Source organism: Ranitomeya variabilis, chromosome 3 (assembly GCF_051348905.1).
Source record: "Ranitomeya variabilis isolate aRanVar5 chromosome 3, aRanVar5.hap1, whole genome shotgun sequence".
Lineage (NCBI taxonomy): Eukaryota > Metazoa > Chordata > Amphibia > Anura > Dendrobatidae > Ranitomeya > Ranitomeya variabilis.
This window is the reverse complement of record NC_135234.1, coordinates 402,970,028-402,997,025: the sequence shown is the minus strand read 5'-3', so window position 1 is coordinate 402,997,025 and position 26,998 is coordinate 402,970,028. Positions and strand designations below refer to the sequence as shown.

Genomic DNA, 26,998 nt, shown 5'->3' with positions numbered 1-26,998 from the left:
CAAATAACCGTGGGAGGAGTTCGGAGCACTGGTGGAGATGGACAAGTTTTATAAACGTTCTAGAACCTGGACTGACACCTTGGTCAGGTCAGAAACTGATTGCGACATAGCAACAAGCCCACTTCCAGGGGAGGGGGTGTGCTCTCGTCCCGGGTTGTGGGGGGCTAAAGTGAGGCAGGCATGAAAGAAGAGTTGCAAGTCTGGCAGAAGGGTGAAGACTGGCCTTAGGGCCACTTTTTACATACGGCACAGGCGTAGTGGATTATAGTTGGAGCAAGGCAGGCATGGGTCTCCCTGGGATTGGGCATAAGTGAGGGCCTTAGAGGTACTGTTGTGGAGCTCAAAGCCCTTTAAGGGATAAGGGATAGGGCCAGTCAAGGCAGAGACTACCAGAAGTCAGTGACGGTCCAGCTGTAGCTGCATGAACTGTGTCCTCCAGATTCGTGGCTGTAAGCTTTAGAGAGCTGCGTGCAGGCTGTAGGCTGGAGCTGATGAGTGCTGGAGCCGGAAGAAGCAGGGACTGGACGCTGCACAGATAAGCTGGCAGTTGTACAGGTCGGGTAGTGAAAGTGTGAAGGTCCTGCCTGCTGATTGGCCGTCCCATCAAGGACTAGCCTGGAGGAAGAGGCCCTGTGATAGGCCTAAAAGCGTGAGAATAACGCACGCTGATGGAGATGCGCATCGTGGGGAGTGGAGGCCCAAAGCCGGAGACTAAATTTTGAGAGCGGGTCAGGATGGAAATTGCATCGGCGCCTGCTGTATCTGGACATGCACGGGGGGGGGACCGCGGGTCACAACTTAAAAGTGAGTAACGATCCCTCTTCGCCCATGAGGATGAAGTCAGAATCCCCAGGGTGGATGGGGTTACTGGGATATATCATCCTCCTCCCAGCACCGTCATGGATCCGGCCACTGCAGAAGACTGTGTCAACGCCTAAAAGGGGGAAGGCCTAAAACAACTGACCACGGTCTTCCTCCCAGCCTACTCCGAGGAGAGGGCTGCGGTGGGGAAAAGGGCTAGGACCGGCCGCCGGGAATCACCCTGAAGTAACAGGAGATTAGGTCCTGCCCTGCAGATCAGAGAGTGGACGATGTGGGTGACACCACGCTGTTCTCTCAGTTGCAAGAGTGCGAGACAACAAGGTGAGAAAATACACTTTGATGACCTATAGAAAAAAACCTGAAAGAAAAAGGGAAAAAAGATTAATAAAAAAACCAGGCTGACCTGAAAAGAAAAAGTCGGACCTGGGATCAGATCCAGGTCTACTAAGCTTAAACTGACAAGCTTTGTGCCAGTCGGTGGGTGTATACGGCTGAGGAGGAGCTATTTTCCTTTTTTTTTTTTTTTTTTTGCACAATGTCAGCCTTGTGGGAACAGCAGCAAACATCCATGGTTACCTGTGTCCCCCAAGGAAGCGATAAAGAAAAAGCAACCCTAAAGCTTTCTGAACTTTGCCCAGTGACTTATCGGATGGCATAAAAACATTAATTCATGCAATTACAAAAGCATACAACCAACCAATCTAGATCGCGACTGGTCATAATCAGTGCTTGGCATAAACTTTAAGGGAAAAAGCACCAAGAGTACAAATGTATGACATGACACCAACTGTAGAGGAAAGTAAAACATACAAGTAAAGGTTTAAAGAAATCACCTTAATTTCTGAATGTTTTGGGCTACAGAATCCTTCGTCAGGTTCTATTTTGAATGGTGTTCCATCAAAAGTTGTTCCTCCCGGCGTAGTGTCAATGTTACCATAATCTTTGCTGTTCATGTTCATAGGCGAGAAGCCCAAGTGCTGCTCCAAGGATGGTGGCGTAGGGTACATTTTATGAAGATCAACTGAACCTGCAAAAAAAAAAAATTCATATAAAGCCCATATGGCACAGCAGAGAGGGAAAGAGCATGAGAAGTAATCCACAACAATTATTTTGGTCTTTCTCAGAATACTGGAAAGCTACTGAACTTTCTGGCAATGGCACCAGTCACAGCAACCACAGAAACATTTTCTATCCAACACCTGATGCAAACCTTCATAGGAAGTGATTTGGGTTATAAATATATTATGATACAGCCGCAGTTTGCCTATAGTGAAACTTCAGAAGAAAACCCACAATTTGCATGTAAAGCTGAAAACACTTACTTATGCAGGACAAAGGGTCCAAATTTCCTGATTTTGACTCTTTGTTGGCCTTGTCATCATTGTTAAGAGTTCTTTTTGCTCCGGGCTATATTAAAAATCATTATATAAAAGAACATTAAATTTAGATTTTGCAAGTTAAAATTTAATAGTATTAAAAAAAAAATTGCATAAAAACATCAGATTATATACTTGTACTTGTTTATGCAAGAAGCAAATCATACCGCAAGCTCATCTTCATCAGAATTAAAAAGATTATCCAGATCAGTGTAGGAAACCACAAGGTCAGTTTCATGAAAGAGGCTGGTGGAGGCTGTGCGGGCATGAGCAGCTGATCTCTGAGCATCTGTAACAAAAGGATTTTTTTTTTCTTCTTTTTTTTTTTTTTTTTTTTTTTAAGAAAACATGATACTTATACTTTAGAGACCCCCATCTAGCAATACACCACTGCACAGGTAGATACGTGTACAGCACTTAACCAGCTTTAAACATCAAATCAAGTCACAGAAACAGATCTCGGTATCTTGCCCCGATCTCAGGCTGCCCTTAGGGAAGCACAATACCTGACATAACCTATTTATCATTTAGTGAGGGAAAGTCTCAAATATATATACTATTCATAAAATTAGCAAGATAAACTCCCCAAATGTAAAATGTTATCACACACATATGTGAATAAAGTAACACTAAACGTAGAAACGAATGACACAAGCAGACAGGAGATTATCTTGCCCACAATGTTTCTTTTAGAAATATTTGAAAGAACACAGACTAATTTCTTGTCGATCTGTGACATTTTCAGTTGTGGGATAGCTGAGGACACAGAGCTTAAAGTGACTGTCAGCACAGAATGACTGTTCAACGTACAGGCGCTCTGTGCATCATGGCGGGGGCCAGTCATTTAACCCTTTCACAACGCAAGCCAAGCCCACATCTTTCCCAGCTGATGATGGTTGAAGCATTCAGCCATCATCTGCCTCTAACAGTCTGTTAACCTGTTACATGCCTGTCAATCTCTGACAGTGGCATTTAGCCCAGGATGGCAGAGTAGCGTGTCATTCCACGTGGTCTTAAGCGCGCCTATGACGTGATCGCTGGGTGCAGATGGCCGTAATAGTCGGGGGTCTGCTGAAGACATCCGTGCTCCTCATGACTATTCTCCTGTGAAAGCCAGCGTTTGGCTGGTATTCATAACTGACTTATTTTCGCTACTAATGCACTGCTATATATAGCACATCCGATCTCAGGTGCGTCCCATAAGGGGGACTAAAATGTGGACGAGAAAAAAAATAGAAAAAGTTCAAACCACCCCTCTTTTGCCCTCATTAATAATAAACTAAATAAAAGCATAATTTGTATCGCTGGGTTCATAAAAGTCCGTTCTGTGAAAATATGAAAGAAAATCAACCTGATCGGTAAATGGCATAATGAGAAGAAACCGAAAGGCTAGAATTACGGGGGGGGGGTTTTGGCCACTGCAACATTGCAATAAGAGGTAATCAAAACATCGTATCTACCTCAAAATGGTATCCATAAAAACGTCGCTCATGGTGGAAAAAATTAAAATAAGCCCTCACACAGCCCGATATCTTGAAAATTGAAAATGGCTAGTCTCCGAATATGGTGACAATTTTTTTAAAATTTTAAATTTTTTTCACCACTTAAAGAAAAACTACGCGAGTTTGGTATCCGCGTACGCATACTGACCTGGAGAATAATACTACCAGATCAGTTTTACCATATAGGGAACATGGTAAATAAAAAAAACCAAACAATAATTGAGGAATGCACTTTTTGCAATTTAAACACACTTGGATTTTTTTTTTCCCCGCTTTCCAGTGCATACGGATTTTTTTTCCTCACAAAACTATAATTCAAGCTACTCCGCTCCTGCTGCTCCATATAATGCTGCCTGCAGACTGGACTGCAATTTCATTGCGACAGGTTTTTAAATATTTTGCAGTACTACATACAGGGCATAAAGAGAGTTTTCTGCTGCAGTCTTACAGCCAGCCAGAAACGGGACAATGCAATGACGAGGAGGAAGACATAGCTAATCTCCTGGGATTAGGAAGATTTTTTTATATTTTTCACTTTTAATTGAAATATAAGGCATAAAAAGAGGAAAGGAGATCTAGGAAGAGATATCTCGTTTTTGTGCATTTTCTATATTTAGTGTTTCTTTATCTACAGTATACACATATGTGTGTAAATAACAGCTTTACATCTCTAACCTTGTTTAACTGAAGGGTTGAATAATGACATAGGGTCTTCACCTTCTTGGGATAAAACAGAAACATTGGACATTCCATCTTCTGCCTAAAAAAAAAAAAAAAAATATACATCATTATATGAAGCATTAGCAGAAGAGGTGTAGCACAATGCATAAATAGCACAGATTTACTCTATAACCAGCCTACCCAGCAGAAAACATGTGAAGGAAAATCCACCGCACTCAAAAATCGCTATTTCCAAGATATTTTTACCTATTTATTGATAAGTACATATCAAAGTAGCATGAACCAAATGGGACAGGTTGGTGACAAAATTTAAGACGTTTCTACCCATCCCTGGTCTTTATCAAAAGGTTGCAGAATAAAACTGCTGTAGAAAAGTAGACTATTGCGGTCCGTTGGTTTAAAATAAACGTCAGTAGATAAATTCCCATCAGTATTTTTAACCACTAGAGTATCCAAAAAAAGAAATCTTGGTGTTAAAGTAAATTTCTGTCCAGATGGAATTAAGTTTAACAGCTTGTGACAGGGTGTCAACAGGACCATTGTATATGTAAAATATATCATTGATCTATCTATACCAACAAGCGTGTGTACAGAATAGGTTATTGCTGTATACGTATTGTTTTTCGAAGTGATCCATAAATCATTTGTCCTAGGCAGGAGCCACACTGGAGCCCATAGCCATGCCACAAACCTGCAAATAGTGATGACCCCCAAATAAAAAAAAAGTTGACTCGTGATATAAATCGAGAGAAGTTCAATACAAAATGTGTCTGAATTTACAGAAAGGTGAGAATTCTGAAGCATACTGTTGACTGCTTCGGTTTTTCATGTGAAATGGACGTACATAGGTTATAAATACTCTAACAGGCACCTCCTAATTCTGGTGTATGAAGCTTCATCTCTTTCTGGTTTCTAGAATTGGGAAGGAAGAAAAGGAGAACTATTTCCTGTGACCTACGGAATTTTGAGGCTACTTTGAGCAAGTAAATTGGATCTAGCTTAAGTACCACCCTGTCCTCCAGGAGCCTTCTTAAAGCCAGCTCCACTGCCATTAGCTCCTTCAGGTTAGAAGAAATTGTATCCAGTGAAGGGGTGTATACTGCAGAGGAGGAGTTAATCTTTCTGTCTACTTAGTGTCCTCCTAGTGGCAGCAGCATAACACCCATGGTCCTGTGTCCCCCAATGAGGCGTAGGAGAAACTAACTGTTCTCCCCATAACCCCTGGACTACGACCTCCCTCATATGCGCCCCCCATCCTTTAGGGCTAGTGTCTGTGGTGACCACCCAAGTTATACGATTTTCCCAGGTAGCCCCCCTGGACAGATTATCCCGGTCTAACCACCACCTCAGAGAACGTATAGAAGGGGACAAGGTCACCAGTCCCTGCAGGTACCCCCTAAGGGCTCTATCTGAGCCGAGAAACTGCTTTACCCTTCAGGGCTGTAGCCGAGATTTTTTTTAATGTTCAGTAACCACCTCAAGTGCTCTTGAGTGGCCATTATCCTCTCTACTTGAGCTGAGCAATGATCCGCTGACCTGTCTACAATAAAAATCGAGGTAGGGAATAATCAAGACATTGGTTTCACGCAGGTGGGCAATGACCTCGGCTACCACCTTTGTAAAATCTTGACGGGCCACGGCAAGACCAAAGGGAAGAGCTCTAAATTGGAAATGCCTAACCGATCCCCTAATGACTACCGCCACTCTGAGGAACCGCTGATGAGCTGATTATGCGTGAATAGGCACGTGATAGTACGCATCTTTTAGATCCAACACTACTTTAAAACAGTCATTAAAGACTAGTTTTATTGCTGATCCAATAGATTCCATTTTGAAGGGGCGTACTGCCAAGAATCCATTTAGAGCTCTAAGGTTAATGATCGTCCTGAAAGAGCCATCCGGCTTCCGAATCAGAAAGAGAGGGTAATAAAACCCCTCTTGCCCAGGAACCTCAACCAGGACTGCTTTATGCCATAGTTCCAGGACCTCAACCTCCAGGGCTCTCTGTTCCGTGGGGGATGACCAGGAAGGGGTTATCATCATGAACCTGTCCAGTGGGACAGAAGAAAACTAATTTCAGCCCTTATGATATCAGGCTACGAACCCAGTCACTATTAGTAATGCTTGACCACGCCGGGTAGAAGGCCGATAGCCTACCCCCCACCAAGGCAGGAAGTCATTGGGGTTGTTTCTTACGCTCTCGAAAGGAGCCCCCAAACATGAACCCCATACTTTTCCTTTTCCTCTTATCCCATTTGGCTCGGTCCCAGGAAGGTTTCCTACAATTAAAACTCCTCCTACTGAAGGGACGCCTGTAGGAAGAAGCTAACGGACTGGGGAACTTCTTTTTATCATCTGCCTTTTCCAGAAGCTCATCCAGGACCGATCCAAAGATGTAATCCTCCTCACATGGAATAGAACATAGTCTAGACCTGGCCTGATTACCCCGGGTCAGCACTTCAGCCATAATGCTCTCCGAGTCACGTTTGAGAGGCCCATAGCTTTAGCAACCATCCTGACCGAGTCTACAGAGGCATCTGACAAGAACACCGCGGCACCCTGAATCACTGGAAAGGGTTTTAGAATAGATTCTTGTAAGGCTCTTTCTATTTAATTGAGTCTCAAGCTGATCTCTTCAAATCATCATTGACCTGACCGTACATGTAGATGTCACTGCTGGCCTTAGGGCTCCTGCTGACATTTCCCATGCCCCTTAAGAAACGTGTCCGCCTTCTTATCCAGATGGTCTTTTAGGGTCCTCAAATGGCAAAGAGATTTTTTTTTATGCTTTCGCCACTGCCCCTTCAAGTTTTGGGGCCTTATCCCTAGTTCTTGCTACTGGGTCCTCAAAGAGGTATCTCCTCTTTAACGCTGGGGGAAGGGAGCATTTCATCTCTGGCCTCTTGCACTCCCTGCCCACCAGAGAATGGATCTATTCGTTTAAGGGGAAAGACCTGCGCTTCCTTTGGTCTAGCTCCCCAAACATTATGTCCTGAACAGAAAGGTCAGGCTTAGACTCTACTATCCCCATAGTGCTTCTGCCCGCTTTGACTAATTTATCCACTCGGTCTATGGGGAAACAGAAGCTGCCAAAGTCATCTTCCGAAGAAGAGGATGCTGAAGGAGATGAAACGGAAGAGTCCTCATCTCCAATAAAGTCAATGAGGAGTCTGAGTCCAGGAGCCGAGTCCTCCGTCCTTTCCTTCTCCCCTTAGAACATTCTCCCTGGGACAGCCACATCAAGGACTCCATCACTTTCGCCCTAATATTTTATTTTAGGCTGTAGCGAAGTTAGGAGTCTCCTCAGCTACACTCTGCTGCACACAGGACTGACAATCTTTTCGGACAGGAGTCCGGCAAGGGGGACCTGCAAAGGGCGCGTTCCTTGTGTCTTGACTTTCCTGTGCACTTCTTTCCCTTAGTAGGATTAGGAGAAATAAGGGGAAGACTACAAACCCCCGAGTGATGTAGTCCCCCCCCCCCCCTTCGACATAGCCCAACAGCCCCGGGTGCGCGACCATAGAGCCCAGGAGGCATCACCAGCAGAACCCTCGGACCGCCCCGGTCGATTCACACGGCACGCCCCCGGACGTTCCCATATGCATCCGGCGGTGCCACACCGGGAACCACGCAGCTACTGCAGGAGAATACTCACCTTCTTCCGGTGCAGACCTTCCGGAGTTGGTTATCATCCCCGGCCCACCGTGGCGCTTCCAAGGACCCCGGCTGCCTGAACCAACCCGAAGATCAGTTGATCTTCACAAGTATGTCTGAAGGACCAAGGTTCCCCATCAGGGACAGGAAACCAACTGATGAGTGAGAGAGGTGCCGCCCTTTTAGGTCTGTAAGGCTGGTTTCACACTTGCGTTTTTATCTGCATGCGTTTTTAAAAAAAAACGCATGTGTGAAAAACGCATGTAAACGCGGTAAAACGCATGCGTTTTTTAGACGCATGCGTTTTTATAGAAAAACACAAGAAAACACAAGAAAACACAAGAAAACACAAGAAAACCCTAACCCTACCCCTAACCCTAACCCTAAACGTGACTGAAATACGTGGCACTGAAATACGTGCAACTGAAATACGTGGTGCTTAAATACGTGGTACTTAAATACGTGGCACTTAAATACGTGGCACGTGGCACTTAAATACGTGGCACGTGGCACTTAAACACGTGGCACGTGGCACTTAAATATGTGGTACTTAAATACGTGGCACTTAAATACGTGGCACGTGGCACTTTAATACGTGGCACGTGGCACTTAAATATGTGGCACGTGGCACTTAAATACGTGGCACGTGGCATACGTGGCACTGAAATACGTGATACGTGGCACTTAAATACGTGGCAATATGACTGTCAGAAAATGTTCATTAAACGGTTAGGGGTGAGGTTAGGGGTAGAGTTAGGGTTAGGGTTTGGATCCCTTTATCACCTTGATGGTGGTGGGTGGCTTTTCAGTGTGTTTTCTGTTTTTTTTCTATAAAAACGCATGCGTTTTTAGCGCAAACAAACGCATGTGCTTAAAAACGCATGCGTTTACATAGACAGCAATGCATTTTTTTGCCGCGAAAAAACGCATGCGTTTTTTCGCGGCAAAAAAACGCGCAAGAAAATACTGCAGGTAGCATTTTTGAAAATGAACGCATGCAGACAAAAAACGCATGCGTTTGAAAACGCGACCAAACGCATGTGCAAAAAACGCATGCGTTTTCAATGTTAAATATAGGAAAAAAAAACGCATGCGTTTTTTGTGCAAAAAACGCTGCAGACAAAAACGCAAGTGTGAAACCAGCCTAAGTTTCCAGTCCCTGAAAGGCAGATCCCCTCTCTAGTGGTTCTGTCATGGGAGACCGAACAAATATCGATTTTGAGAGTGTGGTGGATATTCCTTCACATACGACTTGGACCACAATACACTCCTCCAACACCTCCCTTTTACAGTGTGCATAGCAATTTCCTACTTTAGGCTATGTGCACACGTTCAGGATTTCTTGCAGAAAATTCCTGAGAAAAACCTGAAATTTTCTGCAAGAAATCTGCATGCGTTTTTGCCACGTTTTTTTCCGGACATTTCCCAATGCATTTTATAGTGGGAAATCCGCAAAAAACCTGCAAAATTAATGAACATGCTGCGTTTTTTTAGCGGAAAAAAAAGCATCATGTGCACAAAACATGCGGAATTCATTCTAAATGATGGGATGCATATTGTATGCTGTTTTTTTGCGGTTTTATAGCGTTTTTATCGGGAAAAATCAGCAACGTGTGCACACAGCCTTAAACTTGTCACAAATATGTAATTTATTTTATATCCTAGTCTAAATGCTGCTGTTCCCTTAGATTTTGCATAGTTTTTTTTTTCTGCCTCATTCTTGGTGCCTTTCCATTTTTGAGATATGTAGACATGTCCCACTTTTACATTTTGTAAATCTAAACTTTTTAGCCAGGGGGTTACAATCCTCAACTGGATGCCAATGGGATGAGTTGAAGATCACATCCCATCGATTGTACAAATTGTAAACTATCATTTTAATAGAATTATTTAAGTCCCACTAGAATCCTTGATGGTGTAAAAATGTACACCAATATGGTTTGGAATAATTCTTAAAGCAAAACATTACTGTTAGGGCTCATGCACACTCATAGGAAAATTGTACAGCTCCTTTACTGGTAATGGAGTATTCAAAGGACTTAAAATGTAAGCTCTAAAAGCAAAGTGGGTGCAATATACAGAGTCTGGTCCAAAAGCGAGAAACTTTGCATCCCACTGTAGGAAGATGGGTACAACAGAGCGCTCCGGTACCTCTATGGATATGTGCATGTGCCCTTAAATTGCTATGGGCTAATAGGTGTATAAAATGGCAAAGTCCCGCCAAATGTCTGGCAGCCTAGGTGGCCAATCAGAAGCCAAGTTCCGGTAATCACTTGCTTTAAAACTTCATTGATACTGTATCCTGTTTTGACTGCAGCATCTAAGGGAATAAACAGCTGAGATCTGAGTAGTCTCCAATTGTGGATAACTATCCTAAATATTGCAGATAATTCTTAAAGAAAATACACACAAAAATTTTTTTAAAAAAAGACGTTCAGGAAAAAGAAGTCATCACCTAGCCATTAGATAAGAACAATAATTTGTTGATTGGTGGAGAAATCCAACCACTGTGATTTGCAACGATAGAATGGGAGATCTTTATCCCATTTGAATGAAGTGGCAGCGGGCATGTGCAACCTGTCTTCCATCCATTCCCTATGAGGTTGCGGACGCTGCACTTGGCATTTTCCAGAAGCCCGATAGAGAATGAATTTAATGTCGTTCAAGATAAAACATCGATCAACAAATTATCCCCTATCTTGTGGATATCTGATAAGTTGTCCAACCAATTTAATTTGGATCATTTTGTTTGTATGAGCACAATCGTTATGACTTATAGAGTTTATAATTGTTACAAACAGGCGGCCATGATGACTTCACAATAAATGACATGCCACATTTAACAAGCAGACTCAACAAAGCTGAACATACCTTATGCTTCTTTCCAACATCTCTTTCATTCACCGGTCTATCCTTTTTGGCATCAGAGAATACATATTCCTCATCTCCATCCACAAAATCGTAGGGATCATGCTCTTGATCGCTATCTAATACAGCCATTGGGACATATTCGTTCTTACTTTGATACTTGAGGAGCAATTCTTCTGAAATTTTCAATGGCTTTTTATATTGCACCACTAACCTGGATCATAGAGAAAATGAAAATATTTATAAAAAAGAAAATAAAGTCGTTGCATAGAGGATAAAAGGAAAATAATCTGGCTCTCCTCGAAGGTCAGTAAATAATGGAAGGACAAAGTATCAGACCTGATGGCAGCATTCTTTCAGCTCCCATGTCCTTATAATAATAATAATCTTTATATAGCGCTAACATATTCCGCAGCGCTTTACAGTTTGCACACATCACTGTCCCTGATGGGGCTCACAATCTAAATTCCCTATCAGTAAGTCTTTGGCATGTTGGAGGAAACCCACGCAAACACGGGGAGAACATGCAAACTCCTTGCAGATGTTGTCCTTGGGGATTTGAACCCAGGTCTCCAGCGCTGCAAGGCTGCATTGCTAACCACTGAGCCACCATGCTGCTATAAATAAATATAATATAATTTATTATATGTATATGTAATATATATATACATACATATATACATACATACATACATATATATATACACACACACACACACACACACACACACATACATATATATATACACACACATATACATATATACACACATATACATATATATATACACATACATACATATACATATATTTTGTTACTGCCCCATCTGAGAGCAGCATAATTTAGGGACAAAGCCCTTAGGGACTGAGCTTTCTGCTTTTATTTTGATAATCAGTTTTCTCTGCTACAGATTATTATTATTATTATTTATTTATTTATTGTTATAGCGCCATTTATTCCATGGCGCTTTACAAGTGAGGAGGGGTATACATAATAAAAACAAGTACAATAATCTTGAACAATACAAGTCATAACTGGTACAGGAGGAGAGAGGACCCTGCCCGCGAAGGCTCACAATCTACAAGGGATGGGTGAGAATACAGTAGGTGAGGGTAGAGCTGGTCATGCAGCGGTTTGGTCGATCGGTGGTTACTGCAGGTTGTAGGCTTGTCGGAAGAGGTGAGTCTTCAGATTCTTTTTGAAGGTTTTGATGATCCAGCAGTTCTCTGAATGCAGAGCTCTGTATAACCCCATCACCACTGATTGGCAGCTGTGTACACTGGCTGCTTTCTGCATAGGCACAATCAGTGGAGGGTGGCTACACAGAGCAGGAGAACTATAGACACAACCTCTAGTGATAAACTCCTGCTAATAAAACAGTGATTTTTATTGAGACTACAACAGGCCAGTGTGTGATACATTGTTGGAATCAGGGTCTCCGTGTATACAATATGCTGCTCTCCGATTACATAGCAAAAATCTGCTAGCAGATTCCTTAAAAGGAGCAGGTTCCTTTCAGAAAATGTTATTTGCCAGCAGCAGGTTAGTATAAAGCAACAAAACATGCTGTACCCGCCTTCCCCAGATCTACTAGTGACTCTCTCGGCACTGTTCCCGGTGTCTGGCTTTGGCTGAGGCACTTGAGGTCACATTGATAGCCAATCTGGGAGCGGGTTTGTTTTGTCTACATGGGTACTAAGCTGATGAGATCACCAGTTCGTTGTCACCCTGTCAATGTGATGTCAGCACCACAGCCAAAGCCAGACACTGGAATCAGCGACAAGACTCACCAGCGGACCCGAGGAAAGCGAGTAGTGCGGTTGTAATGTAGTAATGACAGGCCAGTCAGATTCCAGAGCATAAAATATTGTCATATGAGCCCAGTACAGCTTGAGAAACATGTAGATTATGCTGCCCATATGCAACTAAAGTCAGCCAAGTGTGGCCTAATCCTTAAAGAGGTTGTTCATTACTTTTTCAATGATGACCCATCCTTAGGATAGGTAATCAATGTCTGATCGGTCAGGGTCCGACACCTGGCACCCCCGCAGATCAGCTGTCATTGGCGTCACCGGAGGAGCTCGATAGTGGAGCTACTCCATCTTCTGGTAGTGGCCGCAGCCGGGTACTGCACATCCGCCTCCTATTCAAATCAATACAAGATGTGCAATACCCTGCTGCGGCCACTACCAGAAGTTTGAGCAGCGCCACAACAGAGCAGATGCGGCTAGCAGCGGCTTCTGCCACCAACCAAAATAGCTGGTAGGCGAGGGTGCCAACCGATCAGACACTGATTACCTATCCTAAGGAAAGGTCATCAATGAAACAGTAGTGGACAACCTCTAACGGTAGGCAAGTGTATCAGATCATAAAGCTGGGTTTACACGAGTGTATTTCACTTTCTATATACAGACTGCAATGCCCGGTCTGGAGGCATGGCTCACCAACTCCAACTTACAGCCCTATAGACACATATAAGGCAGTAAGTTTGGGTTGGGAGACCCACGATCAGTCCAGGCATGAATTGTCGTCCATATACTGACCATGAAATACATCTGTCTCAACCCCATCTAACCTACAGACTTTCAATGTACAACTGAGCTTACAAATGTAATCGCATATTGACCACTTACGCACATTAAATATCAAACTACATGTTTAGTACTTACTCTGTAACAGAAGTGTTATTGTCCTTTCCAGCAGAACCAAAACCATCATCTCTCACTTTATCAGTTGGAAGTGATGGAGGGAGAAACTCGGATTCCTTTCTCTTCGGGACCTTATAATACTTCCAGGTGTTGTCAGTCTCCCCTTCCTCCATGTGCACGGCAGTGCCGACATAAAGTGTAGGTTCCAGGACTTCAGTAAAAGAAGGAGCAAAGGTTTGAGACATGCCATCTATTCGTTCATCTATTGCTTTAGCAGGAATTAAGGGATCTGGAGTAGGCATCTGATAAAAATGCTGACTTTGAGGGGTTGATGGATTTTTTACATTTTCACCGCCATCATCTAAAACCTCACAGGGATGAGGACTCAGTGGAGGTGGTGGAGGTGAATTGCTCATCTCATTACCATGCAATTGTGGAGTTTTTGCTACATCGCTTGGCCTGATATTTGAGAAACGTCCCCTAGTATCTTGAGAGCGTATTCCAAGTCTCTGGTTTGTAGGATCAGGTTCCATGTTCACATCATCACCAAGAGAAATACGGTGATGAAATGGAGTAAGTGGACGCTTCTGAGGCTTGTCACCTTTTTCCTGCTTCTCATTAGTTTTGTGCTTTTGAGCCGCTTGCTGCTGTGGCCCCACGGGTGTCACCTGACACGGCTGACCTGAATTTCTCTGCTTCAGATTTTTGTGCCTGAAATCAGATTAATAAAAGAAAAAAAAGTTAGTCAACAGTAACAAGCTTATATCAAATGATAATACTTTAAGTAATTTAGTGAAGGATGAGCTGTAAATGTTTTCATAAGAATTTGGGAAAGTTATGAAATGTCCTATAAATGTCTGTTCTATTCCTGACCTAAGGCTCTATGCTAGGATTTTAGCTGAGGCAGGACTGGTTGCAGTAGTCGAGGTGGGAGATGATGAGTATTTGCAAATTCTTAATTAAAAAAAAATGAGCGGATCTAGGAAATATTTTTGAGTTGGAGTCGGCAGGAAGTGGAAAGTGCTTGGATATGTGGTTTGAAGGAGAGAGCAGAGTCAAGGGTTACTTGTGGGACTGGGGACCACTGACATTGATGGATAGGTCTGATGAGTGAGATGAGGGAAAGATAACGAATTTGGTTTTTGTCCATGGTAGGGTATGTGCACACGTCCGGATTTCTTGCAAAAATTTCCTGAAGAAAAACGGAAATTTTCTGCAAGAAATCCGCATTTTTTTTGGCGTTTTTTTTTTCGCGTTTTTTTAAGCATTTTGCAAGCGTAATTAGCTTGCAGAATGCTAAAGTTTTCCAAGCGATCTGTAGCATCGCTTGGAAAACTGACTGACAGGTTGGTCACACTTGTCAAACATACTGTTTGACAAGTGTGACCAACTTTTTACTATAGATGCTGCTTATGCAGCATCTATAGTAAAAGATAGAATGTTTAAAAATAATTAAAAAAAATGGTTATACTCACCCTCTGCAGACAGCCAATCTCATCAGCGGCGTCCTTTCCTATAGATGCCGGTGTGGTTCAGGACCTTCGATGACGTCGCGGTTTGTGATTGGTCGCGTGAGCGGTCACGTGACCAATCACAAGACAGTGACGTCATCACAGGTCCTGAACCACACCATCTATAGGAACGGAAGAGAGAGCATGCACCGGAGAGGCGGGAACACTTCGGGGGCCATCAGAGGGTGAGTATAGGACTATTTTTTATTTTAATTCTTTTTTTTTTGACCAATTATATGGTGCCCAGTCCGTGGAGGAGTCTCCTCTCCTCCACCCTGGGTACCAACCGCATATAATCTGCTTACCTCCCGCATGGTGGGCACAGCCCCGTGCGGGATGTAAGCAGATCAATGCACTCCTAGGTGTGCGGAATCCCCGCAATTCCGCATTTTTAATAAACATGTTGCTTTTTTTTCCGCGATGCGATTTTTTCGCTGAAAAAAATGCAACATTTGCACAAAAAAATGACGAATACACTGTAAATAGGAGGCATATGTTAGCGTTTTTTTCGCATTTTTATCACGTTTTTATAGCGAAAAAACGCGAAACAACCGCGAAAAATACTGAACGTGTGCACATGGCCTTCAGTTTTAGAAATCTAGCAGAGAAGAGAGATAAAATAGCCGACTGACATTCTGGGATTCTGGTTCGTAAGGAGGCGATATCGGGTCCAGACAAGTAGATCTGTGTGTCATCAGCATGGAGGTGATACTAAAAGCCGTGCACTCTATGAGCTGTCCCAGGCCAAAGAAGATGTAAATGGAGAAGAGCAGCGGACCTAGGACTGAACCTTGCGGGACTCCAACAGATAGGGAGCGAGGTGAGGAGGTGGTGTGTGAGTTGGAGACGCGGATTGTCTGGTCTGTTACCTATGACGAGATCCAAGATAGGGCCAAGTATGTGCTGCTAAGAGATTAGAGAATCTGTAGTAAGAGGGAATGTTCCACTGTGTCGAAAGCAGAGGACAGGTCCAGGAGGAGGAGGACAGCATAGTGTCTCTTGGATTCGACAGTTAGTAGGTCATTGAGGACTTTAGTCAGGGCAGTTCCAGTGGACGTCTTAGGAACTTCTTTTCTATGTGGGCGAACCAGACGAGGTTTTCAAGCAAAAACACTTTAATAAAATGCATGTGATTTCTCCCCCCTTCTGAATAATCCTTATAATCGGTTTTTATGAGCATTTTTGTTTTTAACTGGCATTTTCCAGATTTTTTTTTTCTTTGCAATTCTAGGCAACAACTTCTTTTAACTGCTTGACGACTGTAGATACCTAAAGTGATTAAAAGATGCTCAAAAAAATGACTCAGAAATATGAATGCTCTTTAGAGCGCTTAGAGCTTTTTCAGCTTTAGAAGTAGCATTCTCTGGGGGGGGGGGGGGACCAAAAAAAAAAAAAGCCAAAACAACATTAAGGCCGAATCATTGACACTTTCATGCCACAAAAAAAAACATAAAAGCTGAGTTGAGATGCAAAAAAGATCTGTGACTTGTCATTTTCACACCATTCTTAATCAGCTCCACCGAAATAGGCAGAGTTGGGGAGGAGCCCATCCGATTCATGAACAGTGAAGTGTTTTTGATTGCTTTTTTTTTTAAGACAGAAATGCTACTTCAGTCATTAACTGGAGTAGCATTTCTGATGCAGTACACAGAGGCACACGCCACTGAATGAAGGCGTTGAATTCACTAAGTTTCATGCGCCTCTTGAGGGAATTCTGTCACATTAGAGTGATCTCATTTTTTAATATGGGCATACAGGTTATAGACTGCTATAAAGAGTCCTACCTGTGTGTCTCATATCAGATGTCTTATTATGGAAAAATCTTTTTTTCGCTTTATGTAAATGAGCTCTTCCAGGCTATGGGGAGGACACTACCAGGAAGATAACACTGCCTTCTTGCTTCATTATCCTATCTTTCTCCTCCCACAGTCACACTGTCCCTGTGATGTCAGGTGCACAGTCGGAAATCCCGCGCCGCCATATTGCAACTCCAGTCACTCCACTCTTCCGCCCTTCTATGGGCTTCACTTTTGTTTTGCGCAGGCAGCGGAGTTACTGTAACTTTTGCTCCTAGCGTTCGCCAGCGTGCAGAACAGGTGAACTATTGAATTCCATGCACCCATCATGCATAGTAATTATGCCATTTGTACCTCTTCCGTGGGCTGGAGAACACGTTACAGTAACTCTTTGGCGCCTGTGCAAAACAAGTGAAGTCAATGCCCATAGAAGAGCGGAACAATGAACAGGCGCGATTGGCAGTCGGAATGCACAGGTGCAAGATTTCTAGCCGCTCACCTGACGTCACAGGGACATAGTGACGATGTAGGAGGAGAAAGATAAAATAAGGAAGCAAGGAGGCAGATAATGCCCTATAGCCTGGAAGAACTCAAAAGAGAATTTATCAGCAATGCATCTGATATGAGACACACAGGTAGAACTTTTTTCAGCATCTATAACCTGTATGCCCACATTAATAGGTCAGATTTCTCAAATGTGGAGATATTCCCTTTAATGAATTTGGCACCCCTTCTACACGCCATCAAGACTGTCATAGTGTGAGCTAGGCTAGGCTTGATGGATTGACCTCATTGTGTGCACATACCCTAATGAAGGGAGATTGCCCAGGGAAACATTTCCAGATCTTGAGTTGTGAGGGATGTGAATTGTGCTTACCTTGAACAGACACAAGTTGTTCTTTGTGTAGCTTCTACAAAATCCCAGGTTGTAGCTTTGTCAGATGGCTCATCGTCACACACCCCATTAGTAGTAGCAGAGAACTTCCTTCTGTTATATCAAAAAACAATTACAGTATGAACAACAACAAAAAAAAAAACAATAGTTATACTCTCTCCCCATATACCAAACAAATTAGGAGAGGCATGAAGTTTACAAGTAAAATACCAACAGCTGTCCTATACAAATACTCCTGGACAATGAATTAATTGTTACCTGTCATATGGAAGAGTGTCAATATATCAGTCACAATTCTCTGCTTTGCAGGCCATTTATAATGAAATACAAACGCAGACATGTTTCCTTTCTTTGATTATACATGACACATAGAAACATGCACTTATAAATATCTTGCCTCATACATATGAACTACTGTCTTAAAAAGGGAACTTGTCAGCAGACTTGCCCCATATAAACACAAAACAGCAGCTTTTATCTGTCTTTCAGATCACTGCAGGAATCTGTGTATACGACTATCCAACAGATCCATGAAAAAGGGTTTTTAAAATTCTTCAACAACAGATGCAAATTGATACGGTATGGTTCAATGGGTGCTGCAGATCTGTGCTCGGCGCCTTCTATCACCCTGAAGTTGCCAGCCTTCCTATATTGAAGTAGGTTGATTATTTCTCCTACATCATCCACTCAACGTTGCAAATCTGAAGGTGTGGAGTAGATGCACAGACCTGCGCAAGTATGCTTCACTTTAAGCTGATGACCCTGGAGTGAAGCGGTCGATGGTGTATGTATATTACAGGGCTTTACTCAGCGATGGTCACCTGTGCAGGTCTGGGATTCAATCGTACAGGCTCGAGAGTTGCAGCGCTGGGCTGATGACGTAGGAGACATCAGCCCTGTCCATCAATACAGGAGGGCTGCCTATTTCAGGGAGGAGATTTGAAGCACAGATCAAAACCACCATCGGGCCAGACAGCCCGATTAGCGTATGGCTGGATCTGCAAGGGAGCCAGAAATTAGATTGCGAAAGCTTTTAAAAGGTGTTTAGTTTATATGGAGAAAAACTTGTGAGAAGTTCCCAACCGCCAATGCCCCTTTTAACAGCGGCAGTTAAGGGTACTTATTCCTCAGCACCGCTTTTTAACGGTGCTGAAAAATAAGGTTATAGCGCCCCCCAGCTTTGGAAAATCTCAAGGGACTCTGCTACCGGGTGTAGCCGAGACCCCGGAGAACATGATTCAGGTTGGTTTTTACAGTCCCCATTGTTGTAACAGCAACTGCAAAAAAAAAAAAAAAAAGTTTGATTTCCCATTTATTTCTCTCTCCTCTGATATGATCTAGAATGTTTAACCCTTATAACGTCATATTTTAAACGAATATAGTGGGGTAGTAATTTTGTATATGTAATCATACGATACCCTTAAAACACAAATTTTATTAAATATGATTTTAAAATGCCAACAACCAATGGCACACCAAAAAAAGAAAACACACCGTGAAAAAACTGGGGTGGGGGAAGAGTCATGCCCTAGTATAAGTCTGTTCTGTAGTGCTGCCTATCTGCGGGGGTTGGCACCCTGGGGGAAACGTTATGGCGCCCCCGCTCGGCGACGGCTGACCCTGGGGTCCCTAATTTGACCCTGATCGACCCACAGGGTCCCTCTACCCACACAAAGTTGTACTGAAGGTACCCCTATAATCTATACATAGGTCAGACCTACAACTAGGGAGACCTAAACCCCACACTGTGCAAGATAAAAACAGATGGAGAACATGTAATTAAGGCGTTTGGTGGCGAAAAAAATGCAGAATAGCCCTGATATGTAGATGCTCTTAGGCATAAAGATGGCCTATCATGGATTGCCCCAATATCATTGGCTCCCGCTCAGGTGCAATAACTTTCACTCAATAGATGCAATTGTGAGCATATTAGATAGTGAGTAATATGTGCCAAAATAGATTTCGTATGCGCCTAATGTTGCAGGAGCTAGAGCATATAATCAATGTATATTTCGATACTCATTTCAGGTGTATTGCCGCCCGCCTTCTGTCTGCTTAGCCTCAACGCGTTTCGCCTCTCTGGCTCATCAGGAGGCCCGATTACATTGTCATGTTTCTCGATGAGTTATGATAGCATTGAATCGCCATACCATTACCTCAGTCTTTAATAGCCGGGCACCGGAACTTGCAGTATCGATGCTTCCTGTCTTCCGGTATAAAGTGCACCCGCAAGCAGCCCCCCGCGTTGCTGGGGAGAAAGGTTCCGCCTCATATGACTACTGCACTATCGAGCGCTTCCTAGTGTTTCATACACATAAAGCTATACGACGTCCCTCGTTTCCGGGGGATATACGATGTGCGTCAGTATAGGGCTTCATCCTCATATAGTGCGCATGCATCCGGTGGACCACTAACAGATTCCCTGCGTTCCACAGGCTTCCAACTGCTATATGCCTGGTGCGCTTGCGCTCGGTGCAGAGCTTACAGGATAACTGCGTTCCAGCCATCCCCTCATGTCGGGTGTCTAAAAAGACATGACACTGCTGTGCAGGCGTAAAGTGGAACGCTCTGTCACATGTTACGTGTAACCATCTACTACTTTGTTGCAGCAAGAAAAAAGTATATATATGACTATCTGTCACAGCTATATCCCCTGCAGCTGTGAACTCTGTGTTAACAAGATATACACAGTGCCATTATTTTGAATGCAGATTCGATTTGCTGTTATTGTTCTCCAAAGACATTAGATAAAGATGGTCAAAGTCCCACCTCCATAAGGTACAACCTTCTAGATATTGGCCCCGTATCAATTCTCAAAAAAGGGTGGGGGGGCCTCAGGGGAGGGGGAGGGGAGATTACAATGATGTCTTATTCAGGTGCCCCATATTCATGTGGGGATGTTAGGATATCCCATTTAGAGGCGAAACGCGTTGAGGCTAAGCAGACAGAAGGCGAGCGGCAATACACCTGAAATGATGAGTATCGAAATATACATTGATTATATGCTCTAGCTCCTGCAACATTAGGCGCATACGAAATCTATTTTGGCACATATTACTCACTATCTGATATGCTCACAATTGCATCTATTGAGTGAAAGTTATTGCACCTGAGCGGGAGCCAATGATATTGGGGCAATCCATGATAGGCCATCTTTATGCCTAAGAGCATCTACATATCAGGGCTATTCTGCATTTTTTTCGCCACCAAACGCCTTAATTACATGTTCTCCATCTGTTTTTATCTTGCACAGTGTGGGGTTTAGGTCTCCCTAGTTGTAGGTCTGACCTATGTATAGATTATAGGGGTACCTTCAGTACAACTTTGTGTGGGTAGAGGGACCCTGTGGGTCGATCAGGGTCAAATTAGGGACCCCAGGGTCAGCCGTCGCCGAGCGGGGGCGCCATAACGTTTCCCCCAGGGTGCCAACCCCCGCAGATAGGCAGCACTACAGAACAGACTTATACTAGGGTATGACTCTTCCCCCACCCCAGTTTTTTCACGGTGTGTTTTCTTTTTTTGGTGTGCCATTGGTTGTTGGCATTTTAAAATCATATTTAATAAAATTTGTGTTTTAAGGGTATCATATAACCCTTATAACGTCCTCACAAGAAAAATTGTGTTTCCAAATCTGTGCTGATGCAAAGTAGACATGTGGGAAATGTTATTAACCATTTTGTGCGATATGATTCTCTGATTTAAGGGCACAAAATTAAAAGTTTGAAAATTGCTAAATAAAAAAAAAAAAATGTTGCAAAATTTCAGTTTTTTTTTTTTCATAAACGCAAATCATATCAAAGAAATTTTACCACTAACATGAAGTACAATATGTCATGAAAAACAATCTCAGAATCAGTGGGATCCGCTGAAGCGTTCCAGAGCTATAACCTCAAAGTGACAGTGGTCAGAATTGTAAAAATTGGCTTGGTCATTAAGTACAAAAGTGGCTCTGTCACTAAGGGGTTAAAGTGTTGTAAAGCATGCATCAGGCAAACAATGCAAATCTTACTTGCTCAGGGATCGGTTCATGTTGCACTCTTGCCAAACTCTATCCACCACTTGGTTAGCCAACTTTCTTGGTATTTTACCACCATGATGGCTCGTACTATCCGAATTGAAACAATCAGACACAAAAGGAAACTTCATCCACTTCTGTGCAGATTGGACATCAACTGTGGAACATAAAAATTGTGACAATTATTTTAATGATCAAAAAGAAAAAAGAAAAAAATATGTGTGTGTATATAATATTAATACATATATTTTAAGAATTAACTTGCATGAAAAACAATTTCAGAAAAAGACTGGTGTAAATTTATCAAGACAAGAATGTTGAGCATCAGTCTATAAATGTATTTGAAAATTTGTGACTTCACTTCTTTAAATCACAAGTTACGCTGCCAATGTTTGACTTTTTTGACTCCTTTGTAAACTATAACCAAAACGACAAAAGAGGGATTATTGGTACCCACCATAAAATCTCTTTCTTGGAGCCTTCATTGGGGGACACCGGTAACCATGGCTGTATATGCTGCTGTCGCTAGGAGGCTGACACTATGCAAAAAAAAAAGGAAAATAGCTCCTCCCCAACAGTATACACCCACCGACAGGCACCAAGTACCTCAGTTAGTATAAAAGCAGTAAGAGAAGCAACTAAAAACTCAACATATGTACCAACCCCACAACAAAAGGCCATAGGCCCAAAAGCGGTACAACCAGATAGGGAGGGTGCTGTGTCCCCCAATGAAGGCTCCAAGAAAGATTTTACGGTGAGTACCAAAAATCCCTCTTTATTTATCGCTTCATTGGGGGACACAGGTAACCATGGGACGTCCAAAAGCAGTCCCCAAAAGGGTGGGAAACAGAAGGAACTCAAAAGAAAAACAGACTTAGGTAGGCCGGTACATAACCGCCACTTGCAGCACCTTCCTACTCAGGCCGGCATGGGTATGAACCTTGTAAAATCTAGCGAAAGTGTGCAATGCTGACCAGGTTGCAGCCTCACAATCTGTAAAGCTGAAGCCTGGTGATGAACTGCCCAGGAAGCTCCTACCACCAAGGAGGAGTGAGCCTTTTCCCCCAGAGGGGGCTGTTTGTCCTGAATGCAGTATGCCTTCAAAATTGCTGAACGAATCCAACGGGCAATAGTGGACATGGAAGCTGGAAGCCCTTTACAACGAACTTCAGAGATGACAATTAGGACATTAGAGCGGTGAAAGGAAGTAGTCCTTGAAAGGTAGACTCGGGATGAACAGGGGAGGGACACAGGGAGGGAAGGACAATTCCTTCATTTATGTAAAAGGAAGAAATCACCTTAGGTAAGAAGGAAGGAATGTCCTGAATGGGCGACTCCTTGAAGTAAAGTCTTTACCTGGGAACAAGAGGCCAGCTCTTGTTGGAAAAGAATTGACAGTGCGAGAACTTGACCCTTTAAAGTACTAAGCCAGAATCAGGAGTCACCTGTAGAAACCCCAGGATGGAAGGAAGAGAAAAAGCACTCTGGTGGAAGAAGGAAGAAGAAAGAAGATCTAGACGGTCTGGAAGCCTCCAGGAAGCGTCTATGAGCATGATCAATAGCTCCACGTACCAGGTCCTTCTTGGCCAGACCGGAGCTACCAGGATTACTGGGATTCCTTCTGCCTTTATCTTTTTAATGAAAAAAATAAGGCGGATGGAATGGTGACCACGGGATTACCAAAGCATGGCAACCGATTGCTAGCGGATCGTCCGTAGTGCCCCATCTCTGGCATATTTGGCTGAAAAACGAGACCACTCGTCCACTGAGAGAACCTGATGACTTAGAAATTCGGCTGCCCGAATTTCCACCCTCGGAATATACGGCTGTTATAGCGGGAACGTGACACACTGCCCATTGTAGAATATTTGTTACCTCAGCCTCCCGGTTCCATGGAGGCGATCACTGAACGTAGGGACTCCACGCTGAAATGGCAAGTCCGAACGTGATGGTTCAGTCGCTTGAGGTACAAAATCGGACGGAGCAAACAGTCTTTCTACATGACTACGAAAAGATTGGAGTAGAAAATCTGAAAAGCGTTAATTCCAGAGAACAGGTATGATTACTCCTGTGCGTAGAAGGGATGAGACATCCTGATGAATTCCAGGAGCCTGAGACGAGAGTCTTGGTGAATGGGACAGAAAGAAAATGTCTTCCCGAGGGAAGAAAAGTTGATTTTGAAACAGGACTCTATCTCTCTGACCCAGGCATCGTCGACCACCGACAACCATGCGTCCCGGAAGAGAAGAAACCAGCCTCCCACCCTGGGGATACTCCCGGGTGGGGGTGGCCCTTCACTTAGAGGAGAATGTGTTGGCACGGGACCCAAATGACTTTGAGGAACGACCCCTTAGTCCCAGTGGGGTGTGGGTCTGGAAGAGGGCTTCTCCCTTTCCCCTTGGGCGGAGGAACGGCCCTGGTGAGAGGAAGTCCCTGATAAAGAGAAGGGCCGAAAGGAATGAAAAAAACGGCAACCTCTTCCTATTGAAAAGGCGCTTAGGCTTGGGCTGGGGAAGAGAATTGCCTATCCCGCTGGTAGCATTCGAAATTATCTAATCCAGTTTGGACCCAAAAAAACTAGATCCTTGAAAGGCAATGTCAATGAGAGACTTTCCTGAGAGTGGATCAGCATTCCACGCTTTTAACCAGAGGATGCGGTGTATAGCAATGATGTTGCCGTTTGCCCTGGTGGGAAAACTGGCCGAAGCCAGCATGTCCAATCTGGTCTGCCAAATCTGCCATCTCATCTGAAAGGGCTGCTGCTAGGCTACCCTGGTGAGACATGAACTTAGGCACCTAGGTAGAGGCAAAGGTAGGACAGAGAGAAGCGACTCAATCTGCCTGTCTGTAGCGTCTTTAAGAGACACGCCGTCTGGCAGAGACATGACTGACTAGAAGACAGACGAGAAACCGGCGGATCCACATTAGGGGATTCTGCCCATTTATCCATGAGGTCTGGGCTGAAGAGATACAGAAATTCTAGCGGCTTCCTTCCAGGGAAACACTATTCATGATGTTTTCAGTGTTTATTCATAATTGCTTGAGATTCCCCGTTATTGGGGAAGGATCGTGAAGGACATCTTACTCGTTTGAAGGACACAGAGTGCTCCTGAGCAGGAGTCTCGTCCATCTGTAGGTGAAGAGTTTTGGTAATTGCTGAGATAAAGCTTCTGACCATATCCTGCATATTTGAGGTCTGGTCCATATCGGACTCCGACTCAGACTGGGAATCCACGTCCGACCCAACAACCGCCTCCGATGAGGGGTATGGGGAGAGGAGAGCATCTTAGATGATGCAGAGGGACCAGGGAAGTAGATGAGGAACTTGGAAGAGCCCACTTACTTTGCTTTGTACCCGGTCTGTCCCTGCGATGGTCATGGACAAGAGCATGCGAGACGCCATGAGAGGCGTTCGGAGCACTGGTGGCTGCAGACAAATGTGGAAGGTGCTCCAGGACTTGGACCAGGGACTGTGAAACTTTTGTCTGGTCAGAGGCCAACTGTGATAAAGCAATAGCCCACTCCGGAGGGAGGGGTGTGCACTCATCCCTGGCATTAGAGTGTTCCTGTGGGGCAGACATGGTGGAAGGGGTTGCAGGACGGAGAGAAAAGGGAAGACTGACCACTATTTTACAAGGGGCACAGGTGTAATGAACCTAAGTAGGCTTAGAGGGGAAACTGGAAAACTCTGCAGGGTTGGTAGAAATACTGCTGAGAATAGGCTTATATATGGCTATATAGGGGGAGGGAGAGGGTAGATTCTACCAGAGCCAGCAAAGGTCAATGCCAGCGACGGTCAGCAGATGACTGCGAGGATAGCAGTGTACCCCTGTGGCAGAGGTCTTCAGCTAAATGCGGGTCCGACACCGAGGGCGCATAAACTATGCAGGAAAGCAGTGTCTTAGACAGAATTACATCTGCTGAGGCACAAGAACTGATGAAGCAACGGCTTAACAGCGCTACAGTCCACACGTTGCAGAGCGGTGGGCGTGACTAAGAACACCGGCCGGAGATTAAGTAACAATCTGATTGTAGAAGGAGGTGTGGCCAGGGAGAAAGGAGAGTGGGTCACTGAGTGAGAGGACGGCCGGGGGAAAATGGGCGCCACCATGCAGGTCTACAGGGATAAAATCTAACCTGCTCCCTAACAGTGATGCTATGGCCGCGCAAAGCGCGGGCCTTACAGAATTGATGTCACCCTCCTACCCGGACCTGTCGCGCCTACAGGGAGGGGATCATACATACCTGCAAAGTGAGCCCCGGTCCTCTTCGCAGAAGAGGAGGTCATTAGGAGCCCCCGAGTGGATGGGGGTCACTGGAATAGTAAATCCTCCTTCCCGCACCGTCTCCAGACGGTGCAGAAGATGGCATCAACCCCTTACAAGAAGGGGGGTCCTCTTCCTCTCAGCCTTCTCCGAGGAGATGAGTGAGGAGAAAAGGCAAAGGACCGGCCACCGGGAATCACGCTGAAACACCCGTAAGGGTGACATAGGATTAGGTCCTGCCTTGCGGGCCCAAGAGTGGGCTATGTGGGTAACACCACACTGCTTTCTCGGTCGCATAAGTGTGGGAAAACAGGGTGAGACATTACACCCCATTACCCTGAAGATGAAGAACCTGAAAGACAAAGGGAAAAGATTAATAAAACACAACAGGTCACCTGAAAAGGAAAACTGTGGATCTGGGATGAGATCCAGGTCTTCCTCCTACAGACACTAAGCTTAAACTGAGGTGCTTGGTGCCTGTCGGTGGGTGTATACTGCTGGGGAGGAGCTATTTTCCTTTTTTGCATAGTGTCAGCCTCCTAACGACAGCAGCATACCCCATGGTTACCTGTGTCTCCCAATGAAGCGATAAAGAAATTTTGTTTAACATGATATTTCCACATCCTGGTAATAGTGTAAGGAAAACAGAAGAGCCAATGACAGAAAAAAAAAAGATCAAACTACCCCCTATGGCCTCAGACCTGTTTCAAGCATATTCCATAATGTATAAGAATATATTACTTGTTTGAACTTCTTCTGGCGAAGTTGGTGGTGTCAGGGTTACTGAAGACATGGCTGGATCTCGAGAAGAAGTAGGCACTTGAACACCTAAACATGTGTTTGAGCAATGAGTGGATCCAGATGAGCTGACTGTAGGGATGTCTGACTGAGGGACAAGCACAAAGCATGCTGGATAGACCATTCTGACTCCAGCTACAAAGTAAAAAAAAAAAAAAAAAACTAT

General features: G+C 44.0%; 2 protein-coding genes across 4 annotated transcripts in view; one reads left to right on the top strand and one right to left on the bottom strand.

Annotated features, from left to right (window-relative positions):
* Positions 1-26,998, top strand: part of LOC143816164 (uncharacterized) — a 589,616-nt gene that overhangs the window by 439,843 nt on the left and 122,775 nt on the right. The gene's annotated exons all lie outside the window — the stretch shown is intronic.
* MED13 (mediator complex subunit 13) overlaps positions 1-26,998 on the bottom strand; it is a 136,196-nt gene that overhangs the window by 42,209 nt on the left and 66,989 nt on the right. For 2 of the 3 annotated variants that reach the window (XM_077296211.1, XM_077296213.1), the window contains exons 6-14: positions 26,776-26,967; positions 21,764-21,926; positions 17,737-17,847; positions 13,574-14,263; positions 10,907-11,117; positions 4,376-4,460; positions 2,366-2,487; positions 2,145-2,229; positions 1,656-1,849 (exon numbers count right to left, since the gene is read on the bottom strand). In XM_077296211.1, the coding sequence (XP_077152326.1) occupies positions 1,656-1,849; positions 2,145-2,229; positions 2,366-2,487; positions 4,376-4,460; positions 10,907-11,117; positions 13,574-14,263; positions 17,737-17,847; positions 21,764-21,926; positions 26,776-26,967 (1,853 nt within the window). The remainder of the gene's footprint in view (positions 1-1,655; positions 1,850-2,144; positions 2,230-2,365; positions 2,488-4,375; positions 4,461-10,906; positions 11,118-13,573; positions 14,264-17,736; positions 17,848-21,763; positions 21,927-26,775; positions 26,968-26,998) is intronic. The other variant, XM_077296214.1, reaches the window with a different exon arrangement.